Source organism: Terrapene carolina, unplaced genomic scaffold (genome assembly GCF_002925995.2).
Source record: "Terrapene carolina triunguis isolate 2854851 unplaced genomic scaffold, T_m_triunguis-2.0 Scaffold231, whole genome shotgun sequence".
In the NCBI taxonomy this organism is placed as follows: domain Eukaryota; kingdom Metazoa; phylum Chordata; order Testudines; family Emydidae; genus Terrapene; species Terrapene triunguis.
Window position 1 is genome coordinate 10,958,918 of NW_020664582.1, and position 14,522 is coordinate 10,973,439.

Below are 14,522 nucleotides of genomic sequence, written 5' to 3' on the forward strand. Positions count from 1 at the left end.
TTTTTCAAATGTCACATTTAATGTTTTCACCACTGTACTTCAAATCTACATTTTACAAAGTGACCAGCAAGTGTGCCACATTAACTGTCCAACCTCTGAGATTTTACCTTTCATACCAGTGTCTTCTTGGGCTCTTTTAATTAAACACGTTTCTCATTCAAGTGAATTGAAATGTTTCAGTTGGTTTTATTCTCAAGAGCCTCATAAAAAACAAAGATATTGCACCATCTTTGTTTAGTAATTCAATGTTTGTTTCTTTCACAGCAAATAATTACTTCATTGAAGTTAAAACTTCCAAACATAACTTACTAATAGTCTCCAATTTCAGCTCAGATCACTCTTGTTGAAAATACTCTGCTAAATACAGATAACTTACAATAACTTTAACAGTTAATTGTCCATAACAAACACCAAGGTTTTTCCCCAGACCAATGCTCAAAATTTAAGACCATCCATTAGTATTTCTTTGTACAGGTGAAAAACAGTCTTCAATTTTCTTGTCTTGTTTTAAATATAAAAGTTGGAAGGGACATTCAAGTTTCAAGTCTCCACACTGAACTTAAAAAAAAAATAATAATCATGTGGAGGTAAACAAACCAAGTTGTATACTCCAGGAGGTAGAGGCCTTCAATTTGTGTTCATATATACATATGCACAGAATAATTCAGTGTTCCAACAGAAAAAAAAAGAATTAGCCAAAAAGAAATAAAAGTTCTTTACTACTGTGACATTTCAAGACTTCCACAGCTTTGCCTAAAGACACAAACACAATTAACATAATTCCCTATGTGCTGTTTTTTTTTTTTCCTTTTCTTTCTTTCTTTTTTTTTTTTTCTCAACTGTCCAGTGCAGGAAAAAATTCTCACAAAATTTCACAGACCTAAAATGTGCAAGCTAGTTTCTCTCTATACAGCAATGATGTCAGGATTCTTTGAAATTAGCCCATAAATGGAATTATTTACACACATAGAAGATGCATGCTTGGGGGTTTTATGTAAGAAAGAGCAGAAAAACTTCTAATAAAAATAGATTAAATATATATATATATATTTATACCGGGTAAGGAAACAGAAGTTTATTCTCTCCTAGTCACAAACTCATTCTCTCTACTCACAACATTTGATTTTAGAACAGCACACATTACCATCACAGCTCTAGTGAGAAGCTATTTATAGGATTTGATCATCAGGTGACATGTCCATTCATAGTCTGGTCACTGTCATCTGATGTGACTTCATGATTGGTCGCAATCAAGTTCTCTGTATTCCTTAATTTTAGAAAACCCCAGATCTTCAGGAATGGCTCAATATCAAAACGTATGTCTATCCTTTTTACAATCTCACTTCAATTAAAAAAATCAAAACAAAAAACAACCTCCCCAAATTTGGTTCAATTCTCTGTTTGTTCCGAGCTGAGCCATCACAGCGGCGCCAGAATTCATAAAACATGTGCAACTCGGGGTAAAATATTTTCTTCTAAAAGCACAACCACTTTACAAGATTAAAAGTCTAGTACATCTCTAAATATTATTCGTATCATACAAGTAGTGGTTGTTAATTTAAAACTTCATTAGTAAAATTACAGTACAAGCAAGATTAACCTCCAGAATTGCAAATCCCAGACTCCAGTGGAAAGCTACATTACATCTTCAGTAGTATATCATCTTCTACTTTTATTCCCAAACCAGTGGAGATGGCGGCATCTCAGATGGCTGAGCAACAGTGGAACTAGAATATAACAAGAACAGAAAATCAGTGTTCATTAACAATGGGTAACAGACAAGCAGCACAAGAAACGTAAGGTTTGATTGGTAAAACCAACATTTACCTCTAAAACTCAGATCAATAACCTTTTATATTAAAATATTAAAGCATACATTTTTGTCATTATCCTTAATTGCTCATTTTTGTAACGGTTCTCCATTCATCGTTTTATTTAATTGTAATTTTTTGCAGTGCAATTTTAAAATTAGAATCTCTCCTGAGTACACAAATCTCTCAATGTTAAACTTTACATGCTGTCACACAAAAAATCTGTTCACAGACAGATGATCTATTACTTGAACTTGCTACATGTTTTACTGAAGTTCAGCATCACCTAAATAAAAGTTTAATCATAAATGTTTATACTATTCTTAGCAGAAGGCAGTTATATGGAACGTTTCCCCACTCCCCTTAATTCAAAATTTAAAAACATTTCAAATGTATCATAAATGCTGTACAACTAAGAAATGTGAATTAGTATCAGATGTGATTACATACAGTTACCTAATAAAGCTCTTAAAAGCAGCAGACTGAGGGTTGATGCAGAGAGGTACTCGGTTTCCTTTCTGCTGTTCCAAAATGAACTGATGGATTATTTCTGTACAAGAAACAATTGACACCATTAGGTTAGCACTTTTTGCTTTGATTAGATGCAATGTGGAGTAGAAGAAAAATATGGTTTTCTTTGGTGAGAGTACATACAATAAGATTAATGGGGACAAGAGTGGAAAATAAGCCACCCAGTTTTCCCATCACCAATGTGATGTATCCTACTAAATACCACAAATGCCCATGGTACTTTCATATATACATTGAAATAAAGTAAGTAAAATAAATACCCAGCCCCTACTAAAACATTAAGTGATGACAGATTATGGATTGAATATGAAAATCTAAGGGCAATTTCTTGAAGTGCATAAAACTATCAATAGCGTTAACTGAAGTTGCAAGAATGGAGAACACAACCCTAACATCTACTATATGTTATTAGTATATAAAGAGCTTAAACTAGAAACTTCTGCATCCAGATTCGCTGATCAGTCCAGTCTGGTACTTAAATACACAGCAATTGCAGCTATTAAATTCATGAAGCAAGCCTAAAGTACTACTTGGCGAGGTGAAAACAAATCAATCCTCACAGAGCAAGGGGAACTCTGCATATATTACCTGCCTGTGCATCTCCTTATGCAGGAGAAAACATGGCAGCTGGCAGAGATGGAAACAGGGCAGGAATGCTATCTTCTAGGAGAGGACTCTGGTATGGAATTTAAGTAGAGGGCGGCATGCAAGAGTTTGCACTGCTGTCAGCAATCCCTGATGGGAGCTCTCAGAACAATCCACTGACCACTGCCAACACCGTGTTTCAGGCTGTACCTGAATGGGGGACAGCAATACCACTAGTTGGTAACAATAGTGGTATTCTGTCTTTGATGTCAGGTTTCAGTGGTAGTCATGTAAGTCTGTATCAGCAAAAAAAAAAACCCAAAAACAAACAAACAAAAAAAACCTGAGGAGTCCTTGTGGCACCTTAGAGACTAACTAATTTATTTGGGCATAAGCTTTCGTGGGCTAGAACCCACTTCATCAGATGTATGAAGTAAAAAATGCAGGAGCAGGTATAAATACATGAAAGGATGGGGGTGTTTTACCAAATGTTAGGTCAGTCTAACGAGATAAATCAATTAACAGCAGGATACCAAGGGAGGAAAAATAACTTCTGAAGCGGTAAGAGTGGCCCATTACAGACAGTTGACAAGAAGGTGTGAGTAACAATAGGGAGAAATTAGTATTGGGGAAATTAAGTTTAGGTTTGGTAATGACCCAACCACTCCCAGTCTTTATTCAGGCCTAATCTGATGGTATCCAGTTTGCAAATTAATTCCAGTTCTGCAGCTTCACGTTGGAGTCTGTTTTTGAAGTTATTTTGTTGAAGAATTGCCACTTTGAGGTCTGTTATTGAGTGACCAGAGAGACTGAAGTGTTCTCCTACTGGTTTTTGAATGTTATGATTCCTGATGTCAGATTTGTGTCCATTTATTCTTTTCCGTAGAGACTGTCCGGTTTGGCCAATGTACATGGCAGAGGGACATTGCTGGCACATGATGGCATATATCACATTGGTAGATGTACAGGTGAACGAGTCCCAGATGGTGTGGCCGATGTGATTAGGTCCTATGATGGTGTCCCTTGAATAGATATGTGGACAGAGTTGGCACCGGGGTTTGTAGCAGGGTTTGGTTCCTGGGTTGGTGTTTTTGTTGTGTGGCGAGTAGCTGCTGGTGAGTATTTGCTTCAGGTAGGGGGGCTGTCTGTAAGCGAGGACTGGCCTGTCTCCCAAGATCTGTGAGAGTGAGGGATTGTCCTTCAGGATAGGTTGTAGATCCTTGATGATACGCTGGAGAGGTTTTAGTTGGGGGCTGTAGGTGATGGCTAGTGGCATTCTGTTACTTTCTTTGTTGGGCCTGTCTTGTAATAGGTGACTTCTTGGTACCCTTCTGGCTCTGTTAATCTGGCAAATGCAAGTGCATTTGCTCCGATCCCTCAGACAGAGGAAAACACCTACAGAATCTCTATCAAGCATTCTTAAAACTGCAATACCCACCTGGTGAAGTGAAGAAAGACCCCAACATGAAGCTGCAGAACCGGAGTTAATTTGCAAACTAGATACCATCAGATTAGGCCTGAATAAAGACTGGGAGTGGTTGGGTCATTACAAAACCTAAACTTAATTTCTCCAATACTAATTTCTCCCTATTTATACCTGCTCCTGTATTTTTTACCTCATACATCTGATGAAGTAGGTTCTAGCCCACGAAAGCTTATGCCCAAATAAATTTGTTAGTCTCTAAGGTGCCACAAGGACTCCTCGCTTTTTTTGTCTTTGATGTGAATGCTTGCAGGAGATCCTGATTACTAGATCAGTGAAACAAGGTGGTGAAATAATACCTTTTACTGGACCAATTTCTGTTAGTGAAAGAGAAGCTGTAAGCTCGAAAGCTTGTCTCTTTCACCAACAGAAGTTGTCCCAATAAAATATATTACCTCACCCATCTTGTCTTTCTAATATCCTGGGACCAACCTGGCCATCACACGGCAAACATACAGGACGTATGACAGGGCCATTGACGCTGGCAATGTGATGGGGCTCTCCCATATCATTGGCCTGACAGCTTTAAGCAGCAGGATCTTTGACATTACAAATGTGGCCCTGCCACAGGAAGTCCTGTGCACACATATCATGCAGCAGAGGGAAAAGGGGTAAGGTTTTTATATAGATAAAATGTTTTCGCTATAGGAGATTTTTTTTTTTTTTTTTTTTAAATAACGCAAGGTATTTGCCAGGAGTTACGATGCTGCTAACTGGCTATTGCTTCATCACATGTGGGAGGAATCTGCCCTTCTCACCTATGAAGGATCTCTTCAGGCACATGCTATACTCCTCCCAAATTTACATGCACAACTTCATTGGGAGGAGGAGGTTGGAAGTTACGTGGCCTATAATGGAGTAGATATTTCTTTCTCCCTTGTGAGTGCAGATCCATTTTATATGTGAGTGAACTGCAGGGCTTTTGAGAGCACAGTAAAATTAAAGATGGGTAAAAGTAAGATCCACGTTGGTACCGGTGTACAAGATAGGATCTGCAGCTGCATGCCACAATAGATATACAAGTTAGGAAAAAGAATGCCTACTCCAATTGCCATTTTTGCATGGGCCCTGGAGGTTTGTGGCATTTTTTTAAATCCTTGAATAGATTGGCATTATTTCATTAGGAATAGTACACAATGGCCTTGCTTTGTGAGACGTACAGCTGACATTGCTTGCATCTTAGCACCAAACTAGGCACAAAGTAGTACATTCATTTGTTCCCTAGTTAATAAAAAAGATATTAATGTTCACAAAAATCCTTAATAAAAATCAGTTTTGGAAACCTCTCTCTCTCTCTATACACATATAAAGTAGTACATTAGCATATACCTCTCTATTGAGGTATTAAAATGGAAATTTAAATGAAATTAAAATTAGACACATTGTGCTTATGGCACATAGTAGGAATTTTTAAAATCAACATTTTAATTGAAATGTTCTCATTTTAGTATTTCAAATTCCCAGTCTAACAAGCCTTATACCCATATATCTATTTTTTTTGTTAGCATCATAGTAATTAAATTAAGACGAGTGAGAACAGTTCTTTCTAGCTTGATTTTTGACTGTGCACGAGATTACGTAAAGCACAGCAGAAGGATGCACGTCACTGAAAAGGGCTGGACAGTGAGGTAACAGAAGGGGCAGAGTGATTGGATCAAAGAAAGTTCTATAAATTCACAGAAGCAAAAACTTTGAACGTTTCAGAAACATGGTACCCAACAGGGCAGATAACTCAAGGTGTCATGGCAATATTGTGGGTATTTTTTTTATTTTTCATTTTTTGAGTGAGACAGAGAAATGAACTTCTCCTAAATGATTATTCTTGAATCATGTGTTACTTATGAATCATGAAAAAAAACCCCTCAGAAATGCATATGTTATTCCATCTATATTTTGTCTGAAAGAAATGTATTGAGGATCTCTCTTGTAAAACAAAATCCCTATTCATGCTATGTTCCTCCTCTGTCCCCATTCGTTCTCCCAAGGCAATGATATACTGCTGGGTCATGTTTAAAAAACCCAACATTTATATTGTGGTTTGTTATGTTGGGATTGGACTTCAAAGTCCCTAATGGCACAGAACGATGTCTAGTGTTTAGTAACCTTCCACACCAGTAGTTCCTTCTTTCAAGCATCCAAATTAATTTCCCTCATCATGGCATGTCAAGACTCAGAGCGTGCCCCTTGTACCACTGCCAGATTCATGGAATGGCACCAGCAAAAGAGCTTAAGATGGCAGCTGCTTTTAAGGCATTTGACATGGCAATATCAATGTGAACAGAAAGTGATAGAATTAAGTGGGAGTACTATGAAACTACCCAGCTTCTGCAAACTACTTGATGAAGGCTGACTCTTCTATGGAGCACAGTCATCACTCATCCACACTCTTTTCCTTACATTGGTTGTGGTGGTTTTTTTTTTTTTAATACAATTCCCTGCTAAAACACCATCTTTCCCACACACCATTCTCCAATATGGATTGTCAACTCAGGAGAAAATACCAGTAGGGACAGAAATCAATATGCCAACTATTTTATGGCATTCTCTCTATCAAAACAGTAAGAAAATAAAGTTATTTGGTAGAGAAACTGCAACTCCACTGCCTACCACAGGCAAACACCTAATGGGTCAGAGTGGCTGGCTCACTACATACAGTGGAGATTCCAGATTCCAACTATGTACTGACCAGGATAGAGCAGGGAGATACAAACCTAAACATGAAGAGTGCACGATACTCACCTTTCACCTGACGAACAGAACTGAGGTTCTTTTCAAAAGTGTCATCAAATTTGGGATTAGTGATGGGTTCAAAGTCACTGGTATAAACTCTTCCGGTAGAGGTGGAAAAACAACATTTACACATACAAGTGTGATACCGCAATCGCCCTTCATCAAGATACGGATGAGCTAAGGCATCCTTAGCGGATATTCTTTTGGACTGAAATATTAAATTAAAAACAGTTAGTGTATTTGTAATAAAAAGTAAATATTTTCAGTGCCTTGTTTTGTACACAGCATGTTTTCCCACAGATTCACCTCTAACATTTTCTAAATCCCACATTAAATATACTTGACAGTTACACCACTAGGGGGAGCATCTTACTAAAAAACAAGCAGAATTTTTTATATATATATAGTGCGTTTGTGTGCGTGTATACATACATATATATAACCTTTCTATGCAGCATCCAGTATCAGAAGATTATGCTATAAAAACGTTTCCGAAATGCGTTTCACAATAATTACTTTTTACATTTAAATTTATTATAGTAAGTGCTACAATAACCAAAATAATACTTTTAACAGTAGCAAAGAATCCTTTGTGCTAGTACAGGCATCTATTCAGCAAATCATTTCAACACATGCTTAAGTTTAAGCCCTTATTGAGCAAAGCATTTAAGCACATGCGAAAAGTTAAGTACATGCTTACAACCCCTTAAAGTCAATCGACTTAAGCATGTGCATCTGAGATCATTAGGAGCACTTATCCATTAAGTTTCACAGTACCCTTGTTGAAGGAGGGACAGTAAAGTAGCTAGGATGACGCAGAGGTTAGAGCAGTGGACTTTGATTATACAATCTACATTTTATTTCCAACTTGTTGAAACCGGCTCTTATGTGACAAAGCAAGCCATCTAATCTTTCCATGCCTCTGATTCCCCACATCTGTAAAATAAGGAATAATTCCCACTTCTGTCAAATGCTTTGAGATCTCTTTTGATGGAAGCTGCTATTGCAAATGCAAAGCATAATTAAATTCTCACCTCACAGATGAGTAAAAAACAGCAGAAAGGTTAAGTGACTTGCCCAAAATTACTGAGCAAGTCAGTGGCAAAGCTAGAAATAGAACTCAAGCATCCTGGCTACCTGTTTTAGCCACTAGACTACACTGTCTCCCCTCTTGAAATATCAGAGTATACAGCACCTGTTCTTAAGACTGTAGGCTTGGTTTTCAAAGTAGCTAAGCTCCCGCAGCTTCCATTGACTTCAATGTGACGTTTGGGTGTCAGTGCTTCTGAGAATCAGGCCACATGTAAGTAAGTTACTATGCAACATTTAATTTGTTTGTTTTAAATGTTCCTGTTGTTTGTTTGCCAAAAGCTTTTACAGTATTTTCAGTTACAAGCAAAGATACCGCCTGAACACTCTGATGATCAGCTGCTAGCTTCCTGCTAGTCAGCACAGTCATCATTGGCTTGTCTTATCTTATTCAATTGCAATTTTACGGATTTTCCTCTCAAGGTGCAAGTGCAGAAATGACTACAAATTTAGATATCAAATTTTTAAATGACAAAGTTGGAGAGTAAGCCCAAGAGCTGAAGCCCACAGCAGCAAGGGCTTGATTCCAATTAGAAAGACAGGTGCATGCCGAAAAATCCCCTATGTGATGGTGTGTATAATACAGAAGGAAATGTTCATGTTACACGACTATGCATGCCCACGCATCAATGATTAGAATTGAATCCAAGTATCTAACGCTCTGCTACCTACACCTAACCAAACCAGGGAGAAAAATGGCATGATTCACAAACACCCTCAGATGCCACATTTCCATGCCTTCTTTCTTTAAAAGGGAGCCTATTATTTGTAGGCGAACTCCAGATTGTTCAGTGTACTCCATGCCCACAGGACCACTTATATGGACTTTGCAGAACAGAAGGCACAAAAATGGTGGTATAGAAGAAACCCAAGGAAAAACAATCCTTTATCCACAATGCTCTACGCAAAATATAACAAGGTGTGTCATTTAAATAGAGTTGTATATAAAAAAAAACAAAACCCACTTACTGGATCAAAGACCAACATCCTGCAAAGGAGATGAACTGCTTCATGTGTAGCTTGGCTGGAAAGTGTATATAGGACAGGAAGGGATGGCTGTAAGAGGGAGGAAAAAGTATTCATTCAAGTCATGCCATATCAATCCCGTATAATATAACAGTGTAAAAAAAGTGCTTATTACATCAATTACCAAGATATACATTTTGCTGAAAGGGAAATACACCTTTTCTGCCACCTACAATGGGGAACAAATATTTGATAATAGGCTCTTCAATCTAGCAGACAATGGTATCTAACAAGATCCAATGGCTGGAAGCTGAAGCTAGACAAATTCAATCTGAAAATAAGGAGCAAATTTTTAACAATGAGGGTAATTAATCATTGGAACACTTTAGGAAGAATCATGGTAGAGTCTCCATCACTGGCCGTTTTTAAATCAAGATTGGCTATGTCTAGTTCAAAAGGAATTATTTGGGGAAATTCTACCACATGTGCTATACAGATCAGACTAGATAATGACAATGGTCCCTTCTGGAATCGATGAATCTCAAACATGAAGATCATTGCTACGGCTCAACTCAGCAAATCTGAATGAAAGGGAATCAATGATTTTTCCTTAATAAAGGCTTTAGACTGAGTTGCAATTTTATTTCAATTTTCCCCACAAGTAAATTTATATAGTGGTGGCCATTCAACAGTCAACTTTTTTATCACCAGCTACCACACAGAATCAACTAGAAGATGAACTATAGGGCAATACTGCTATCTGGGGTACCTAAGATACCACTGTGTAGCATCTATGAGTACATGTAGATTTTTGATGGACAACCACGACACCTGTGGCTGAAAGATTTTGAGTTGTTCCTAATGGCCTATTGCAGCACTACTACTACTACAGAACGTTGTGATGCTCTATTTTTTTAAAATGGGTCATCTGACAAATATAGTATACTCCAGATTATCCAAATAGCATGGGGGTGCATGGATTTTATTTGGATAATCAGAGGTTTGGAAAAGCGAGAGGGCTGGAGCCATTCAGCAGCCGGGTGAACTTCCTTGCAGCCAGGGGCTTGTCCTCCTCTGTCCCACTCACTCACTCCCAAAACAGAGTGCTCCCTGTGCTGAGGTAGGGCTGGTGACACCTGATTCCTTCAGGATGCAAGGTTCAGGGCAGAGAAGAGATCTCTGCTCTGCCCAGCCAGGACCACAGCCTGCATTTGCAGGGATTGGGTGTCACAGGTCCTGTGGCAGCAAAGGGAGCCTTCTACAGCTCCAGTGAGACAACCCTGCTTAGCCACTCCTGAGATACACGGAGGATAAGAAAGGGATTCCGATAATACAGTGTTTGGATAAACAGGAGAATACTGTGGAGTGTGTACACACATACACAGTCCAAGGGGCAGAGGTTTGGATTTATGGTTCACTCTACACCTGAATATTACATTCATGACAACTTTTTACTCCCATTAGCCAAATATTTTCAGACTGTCAGTACCTACACAAAACACTGACTTTAAAACCTTGAAAGTTAGATGTCTTTGTAAGATCAGAAACAGCTTAATGCAACCAGTCCCATTTGACTGTATCAAAAACTTTTACCCGCTACTACAATAAAATTACTTAATACACTTATTTGGAAATTAAGAAGCAATGTTGTATGTTTGCAATATTTAAGACAACAAACTTCTCAGGAGATGAATATTCACTTTATTCTGCATGACAATCATGCCTTGCTGCCTTAGTGATTCTCCCTGTCCATGCTGGAAAGAAAGCAGAGGGGACCCCCAAACAGAAAAAAGGACTCCCAGTCCCTAACTGTACTAAAACAGCTAAAATTATCTACAACTATTTTTAATAACTAAAGATACAGAAGAAAGAGCTTCAAGGACACTGGAGTGTTCTGTCACAGACCATGCACAGGTCAGAAAGAACTGGAGAGGCAGGCGGTCCACTCCACCCCTTATGCCCTCAGTTTAGAGCACAAGGAAAGAAACTGCACAGCATGGACCAACAGGCACTCAGAGAGCCGATTTTAGCTATTTACGAAAATTTCCTTTCAAATGGCACAACAGTTTTGATGCATTAATCCCCCCCCCCCCCCCCCCTTTTTTTTTAATTTTCTCCATAGATGGCATTTGTCTACTAATGTATCTAAGGCTAGATGCGTTCTACAGGACAAGATAATACACTGCATGCTTTTGTGATAACCTTGTCCTCTGAGAAGTGTACGTGAGCTACATACTTTTAGGTCTGCATTTACTAAAGACAGTAACTTGCATGTCAAGTATGAGGAAACAAGAAACAAGAGTTTCTGACAGACGTTACATACATGTCGATATTTAAAATATTCACGTCACAAACTCCCATTCATTTTTCTAAGAAGTATGTCCCCAGCCTTTTATCCTCTTACCCATGGTTTGACACAAAGTTCAAAGGTTTGAGGATATGGCATGTTAATCTTCTCTTAGTCAGATATTAACCATTTGAAAGAGACCGAAAACTTTTTGTTGTTTATTAGCTGTTAAGGCTGGCATTGTTTACCATCAAAAGTTAGGGAATGACAGAGTTACGGTTGCCTGTGCAACACTAATTCAGCCCCCTTGTGCATATGCGTTATAATACAGTCTTTAATGACGTGATCGCTGAGGCTAAGATTAGGTCATGGAGGTCGTGGAAGTCATGGAATCTGTGACTTCCAATGACCTCTGTGACATTGGGGGCCCCGCAGATGACCAGCCGCTGCCAGCAGTGGGGGACCCTGCAGCAGCCCAAGCTCCGCAGGTGGCAGGGGACCCTCCCACAGCTGCCCAGGAGCTGCGGGTGAGGGGAGCCCCTGCAACTGACTGGCCACTGCCATCGGTGGCGACCCCTGGGCTGCTCAGCCAGCGCTGCTGGCAGGGGTCCCTCATGCAGCGGCGCGAGCAGCCGCCTTCCCCTCTCCTCCCCAGCGCAGCTCCCATTCACCACTGGTGGCAGCAGAGGGACCCCGGAGCTGCTCAGTGGGCTGGGGGGGACCCCGGAGCTCCCCAGCCACTGCTGCTAGCAGGCCCCCCTCCCTGCAGCTGTTCAACCACTGCAAGCAGCTCCTCCCCCCCCGCCCCCGCAGCTCCCAGCCGCTGGCGGCGGCTGAGGGACCCTGGAGCTGCTCAGTGGTAGCGGGCAGGGGGAGCCCCCTGTAGCTCCCAGCTTACGGCAGCAGAGGGACCCCGGAGTGGCTCAGTGCTGGCAGGAGGTGCCCCGCAGCTCCCAGCCCCCCAGAGCAGTGCAGGTACCCTCCCCAACTCTAGCCCCACAGGGTGGCAGAGGGACCCCTCACAGCCACTAGGTAGTGGGGTCCCTGCAGCTTCCAGTATTCATTAATTTTGGGTGCCCAATTTGAGATGTCTAGAATCTGACTTTTATGAGTAGTTAGAATTATAAAGAACTTTATATATTTAAGCACAGCTCCCACTGGCTTCAGCTGCAGCTGAGAGTGCTCAGAATTTCTGCAAATCAAACTGCAGGGTCTCAAGTTGGGTGGAAAATGAGGAACACACAATTAGTGACTACCTGAGAAAAAAGTTTGGTTTAAGTGACTTGCATTAGCATCACAAAGGAACTCTGTGGCAAAAGCAAGGATAGAATTCAATTCTTGGGGGTAGAGTTCAACTGCCTAAACTGAGACCCTCCTGTCTCCTCCTGCAATCCCTGCCTCATTTACCACACACCTTCCATTTCTGCTGGGGCCCTACAGACTACAGCCTCCTTTACTACACACCCTGTTTCATCCCCAGAGCAGGTCCATCCTGTGCACTGAATAAAGCAGGGGCCCTAACCATTAAGTCTGGTTGTTCTAAGTTACCTTGCTGATGTGGTCCGCGTTTGTTTAATGATGTTCTATTTCATAAAGTTTGCTTTTTTCAAATTATAAATATTAATGTTGTCAACTTGTTTTGTGACTTTTTACTCATCATAATACTCTATGTATTATTCGTCTCTCTCAGTTATTTGTTGTTTTTCCAAAAGCTCCCAAATCTTATGCTGGCACTTAAGCATTTCAGACAGGGATGACATCTTTTTGTTTGTACCCTAACAATGAGCACACTTTGGAGCACTGTAAAAATAAATACTAACTGTTCTTTTATGGTTAAGTCAGTTAGATACCATGGTGTTCTGTGCCAGGATAGAAAGCAAAAAGATCATGTCCCAAGACTATCAAAAAATTCCCTCCTACAGAGTATCCAAGAAGTTCTATGGACTGAATCCATTAATATAATTTACTTTCATAGCTCTGCTACAGTCTATAAACTGTTTGAGCTTTTCTCTCTAGTTTATAACACTGGAGCTTCCCAAAGGAACTACAGCTTTCATTTACTATTTAATGCTCCTTTGTAGAAATTCTTGATGTCATTAATCTCAATACCAGTGGCAACCAAACCTACCCGGTACATTTGTCTACAGACTTTGAGAGTATTTTTCTAAAGGCTTCTTGATTAATTTATTTTATGAACATTTGTGCAAGTTCAAACCTGCTCCTACAGCTGAAGTTTAGTAAACTGCATCATTTCCTACACTGTTCTAATCCCAGTGTTTTTCTTTTTTCCCTTCTAAATCCACATCCGGCCCAACACAATCAAATCTCCAGGCATACAGTGGTTTTACAGTAGTTAGAAATAAGCAGGCCAAGAATCACAGTTTAAGGAACTCTGAATTATATTTTTTCAGCAAGTGCCACCTTGTGCTGTAGTGAGGTACCTGAGCCTGGAGTCGCATATCAAAGGTAGTTACAATAACTCAGGAGCTGATCTGCACTCCAAAAGAATACACTCAAATACTAGTGGTGCTAGAAGGTGGTACTCATTCCAGTTACTAAATGGAGAGAACTGTCAGGCTCATAATTTCTTTAAATTGTAGGAAGAGACAGCTCTGCAGACACTCCCACATGCTTCCTCATCTTGTACAAATACATGGGGAGGGGGAAAATCTAAAATTAGAACAAACTGTATTTTAAAAACTAGCTAATTCAACTACAATCCTTCTAAGAAAGGCTTAAATATTTTTGTTTAAAAAAAACAACAACAGGAAAAGGAATTTAAAATGTTTCAAGAATCCAAAGGCTCTAACCATGTGGGTATTTGAAACAGGCAATATTTGACAGAATTCTTTCAAAAAATATAAAACCCCCAAACATGATTATACCGTGGCAGTGATAAAATAAGGGATAGTTTGCCAACTCCAGATTCTTAGGTCAATCCACCGGAAATCTTCAAGTCACGTAGCTTCAGGACACTTTTCTTCCTCAATGTGCATTCGGAAAGCTTTACAACAAACAATGAAAGATCTTCTGACTCCCA

The 14,522-nt window shown here is 39.7% G+C and overlaps 1 protein-coding gene across 1 annotated transcript in view; it reads right to left on the minus strand.

Moving 5' to 3' along the window:
- Window positions 1–14,522, minus strand: part of NLK (nemo like kinase) — a 105,884-nt gene continuing 91,362 nt past the window's right edge. Inside the window, exons 8-11 of the mRNA XM_026656572.2 lie at window positions 9,199–9,285; window positions 7,150–7,348; window positions 2,268–2,361; window positions 1–1,727 (exon numbers count right to left, since the gene is read on the minus strand). Coding sequence (XP_026512357.1) covers window positions 1,673–1,727; window positions 2,268–2,361; window positions 7,150–7,348; window positions 9,199–9,285 — 435 coding nt within the window. The 3' untranslated portion in view covers window positions 1–1,672. The remainder of the gene's footprint in view (window positions 1,728–2,267; window positions 2,362–7,149; window positions 7,349–9,198; window positions 9,286–14,522) is intronic.